This window comes from Benincasa hispida, chromosome 2, assembly GCF_027475165.1.
Source record: "Benincasa hispida cultivar pf3 chromosome 2, pf3_genome.v1.1, whole genome shotgun sequence".
Lineage (NCBI taxonomy): Eukaryota > Viridiplantae > Streptophyta > Magnoliopsida > Cucurbitales > Cucurbitaceae > Benincasa > Benincasa hispida.
In genome coordinates, this window is record NC_143479.1 from 54,088,738 (window position 1) to 54,092,181 (window position 3,444).

General features: G+C 33.9%; 1 protein-coding gene and 1 long non-coding RNA gene across 2 annotated transcripts; one reads left to right on the forward strand and one right to left on the reverse strand.

Annotated features, from left to right (window-relative positions):
* Positions 1–996: 996 nt before the first annotated feature.
* On the reverse strand, positions 997–2,901 carry LOC120070776 (non-specific lipid transfer protein GPI-anchored 6-like). Its single transcript, XM_039022661.2, has 3 exons — positions 2,162–2,901; positions 1,373–1,465; positions 997–1,252 (listed from the first exon to the last, which is right to left on the reverse strand). The coding sequence occupies exons 1-3, from the start codon at positions 2,493–2,495 to the stop codon at positions 1,116–1,118; spliced, it is 564 nt and encodes a 187-aa protein (XP_038878589.2). The 5' UTR covers positions 2,496–2,901; the 3' UTR covers positions 997–1,115.
* Positions 1,248–2,940, forward strand: LOC150038004 (uncharacterized). The gene is made up of 2 exons (XR_016527983.1): positions 1,248–1,732; positions 2,026–2,940. It is a non-coding gene; the product is annotated as an uncharacterized LOC150038004 (long non-coding RNA).
* Positions 2,941–3,444: the final 504 nt, after the last annotated feature.

The following is a 3,444-nucleotide window of genomic DNA, read 5'->3' on the forward strand; positions in this document are numbered from 1 at the left end:
GACTGACGAAAGCAAAAAAACGTTTGAGGTTGTCATAAATACCAGCGTTCAACGTTGAATAGAAAGTTAATATTTATTTATTATTATTTTTAGCAAAAAATAATTTCACACTCACTCATTGATGGGATATTCATCATATCCACATTTGCCTATCTCCTCATCCCTCTAAAACATGGGTACCCTTTAGGACCCAAAACCACAAAGAAAGGTGGGGGGATTTGAGGAGACATCTCATTGCTAAAATAACCAATGTGGGATTCTTATCTTTCATTTTCGTTCATTTAAAATGTAAATTTTCACCAACATTCTCACCTCGTGAAAATGAGCGGTGAGATAGGATTCGTCCTTGAAAAAAGAAAATCACCCTAGTGAAAAATTAAGAAAACGTGAGAAAGTGGGAATTTACCTTAAGACATTTTAGAGTTGTATTTCCAATATTATTTAATTTATTTTTTTATAATTTTCTATTTTCTTTATTTACCCATCGAACACCATCTTGTACCTATGATTTCTGATTTAATGAAGTTCATTCTTTTATCACTAGTTATGAGATAAATTCTCTATGAGGTTTTATGGCTTGAGTAATGCTTATGTTGGCTCCTTGACTTTTTCATTTCCTTTGCTAAATTTATGGAAACACATTGTATAATTAAACTAGTAACTTAATTTAGCCATCTAGTAGAGTTTTATAGAAACGGAGAAGTTTTCTATCCATGACTAAAATAGTTTGAATTTAGGGACTAAAACAGGATTTTTTTTAAAAAAAAAAAAAAAAAAAAAAATTCTGAATGCACATTTAAACCTTAAATCAAAACTGTCATTCAACTTTTTTACCTTCTTTATAGAAATATCTAATTTCTTTTGACAGTGTTGACTGAAAAATCAGATTATCATGTTGGACATATGGAGTTGAACGATTGAAGATTTTGCCAAACAGGTAAGTAAAGAAATCCTTGAGATGTTAGAATTTGTACAGAATCTAGATTCCATGGAAAATTGAAGGGAAAAAGCTTGAAATTCGCCTTAAATTCTGTTCTAAACAATTCAAGAAAATGACAATGTATTGCTGGATGATTAAGAAACTCATAAATTACAGACAGTTTCGTTCTGCTGTCTTAGATGAACATTAGATTGAGATGGGATAGAATGAAGAACCCTAGCAGAATCCCCATGATCATCTCTGTTGATCCAATCCATCTCTTCCCCATTCCACCATCGCTTTTCTCGTTCGCAGTGGACGAACTCCCATGAACTGCAAATGAAAATTTACCCACAGAGAGAAACAATTCCCAATGTTTAAAACCAATTCAATCCACACTAGGCTAATGATTCTTTCTGTTGAGTTAGATGGAAATTTGGGTTTGGTTTTTACCTTTAGTGTCTGGGGAACTGCTTGGTCCACTGGTGGGATTAGATTCTTTGAATATCTTAGCTTCTGTAGAATTTGGTGACAAGTGCAAAAGAGCTGAAAACCCATATCCAAAACAAGGTTAAATATCATGCCTAGAAGGTGTTTGACAAAATGCCCAACTGAGAAATACAATGGAATTTGTTTACATACAGATGCACTCAAGATGTTTGACAAAATGCCCAACTGAGAAATACGTTCAAAAACCAAGAAATTTGTGTACATAAACAGACGCACTCAAGGTGTGTGACACAATGCACAAGTGAGAAATACCGTGAAAAGCCATGAAACTTGTGGACATATAGATCTTCGTCGGAATAAATGGTATGTGACTTTTCTGATAAGGTAATCTTCTTTCAATTATGAGTACTCAAGATCTTTTCAATTATTAAACAAGCTAAAGAAGATACATGATCATTCGAATGGTCACAAATTAGTTTATAAATTTGTTTCTTCTCCAAATTAGAACTACACTTTCTTTCTCATAACACTTTTCTCCCATTTAAAAATTTATTGAAGTTCAATTTACTCCATAAAATAGAGTTTGTTGGAGTTTGTAGATGAGGTGCTACTTCCTAAACTGTTCTATCTAAGACACAATTACTTTTGAAATTCAGCATTAAGGTGAGTAAAATTATCTCAAGGAAACAACGGCATATTGATTGGGGTCAGATTTTCTTACAAGCATATCGTTCGTGTAACAAAACAGAGGAAAAAGAGAAGAAAAAAAACCCAAGGGATTAGTTTGCTTACAGATGCATTCAGTGATATTGGCAGGGGCATGGCAGTCATTAGGGAGAGCCAAAGCAAGGGAGCCATTGATTTTAAGGCCAAGATTAGGGTCATCTTTGTCCTTGATAAGGACACAGAGGCACTTCTTGCTCTTCTGCACCACTTGTTTCAGTCCACTGCAGCAATCAATGGTTGGTATCTTGGCATCGCCGCTGACATACGGCAGGCACGGGGCGAGGCCGGTGAGTTGGTCTGAGCACTCAGTCCTGTCTTGGTCTATGTTTGAGGCTGCAAAAGAAGCTAACAGAAGAAGGAAGTTGCAGAAGAGAGAGAAAGCTGCTAAATTTGAAGCCATGGAAATGGAGAAGAGAAGAGAGAGTAAGATGTGTTGTTATGTGATGTGGGCTGTCAGTTTTACACTGAACTTGCAAGGGAAGAAAGGGGAGGGAAACAGAGGTGTTGAAAAGGGAAAGAGAAGGAATGATTTGATGGTAGAGAGTAGAGAGAGAAATGATTCTTTGCATTTATCAAGTAGCCATTTTGTCATGTGAAAGGATAGTATGTCTTCTAGTTCTTCAAATGTTTTGTTTTCACTAATTTTTGTCCTTACTTCTTAGGAAAATACATAGTGCATCCTCAGAATTTTTCTAATATTACCCAGGAATACTACTCTCTCGTCCTTACATTAATTAATGTAGGTTCTACCTTATTTTTTAAAATGCATTGACATTGTACACATAAATAAAGGTAGTATGAAAAATTTTCTTATGCATCCTCAGATACATCCATATTTGTGCAGTCCCAACCACACTTGTCATGTGACAAATTTATTTATTTATTTATTATTTTGTTCGATTGAAGGGAATGTATGGAGATGGATTACACCGAAGTATTAAGAAAGTTTAAATCTAAATTAAATTGAAGTTTCGTATTAGACAAAACTTTTAAAAAGTGGGTAATATGTCTTTAAATTTTTTATTTTATGTATATATTTAAATTTCTTCTTTTATGTTTAATAGGTTATTCTATTAGAATTCACAAATTCACACGTAAAATTGAAATTTAGGATTTTATTAGACATAATGTTTTTAATTTAGAGAGTATATATATAAATATATATATGCAAACAGCTATAAATAAACAAAAGAAAAGGAAAAAGAAAGGCTTGTGAAAGTCTGTTGGGGCTTTTGTCGCTTAGGGGTATTTTTTGGATTTTTTGTGTTGAACCATAGGAATGTGTGTGGCTTTGTAGGGAGAGTTTTGGAATCTGCCCATGTGTAGCTTGGTTGATTTGTAGAAATGAG

Coding starts and splice junctions, on each gene's coding strand:
- LOC120070776 (XM_039022661.2), bottom strand. CDS start 2,495: ATGGCTTCAAATTTAGCAGCTTTCTCTCTCTTCTGCAACTTCCTTCTT. Junction 1,466..2,161: donor CAATATCACTGAATGCATCT/GTAAGCAAACTA, acceptor ATGGGTTTTCAG/CTCTTTTGCACTTGTCACCA. Junction 1,253..1,372: donor CAGTTCCCCAGACACTAAAG/GTAAAAACCAAA, acceptor TTTCATTTGCAG/TTCATGGGAGTTCGTCCACT.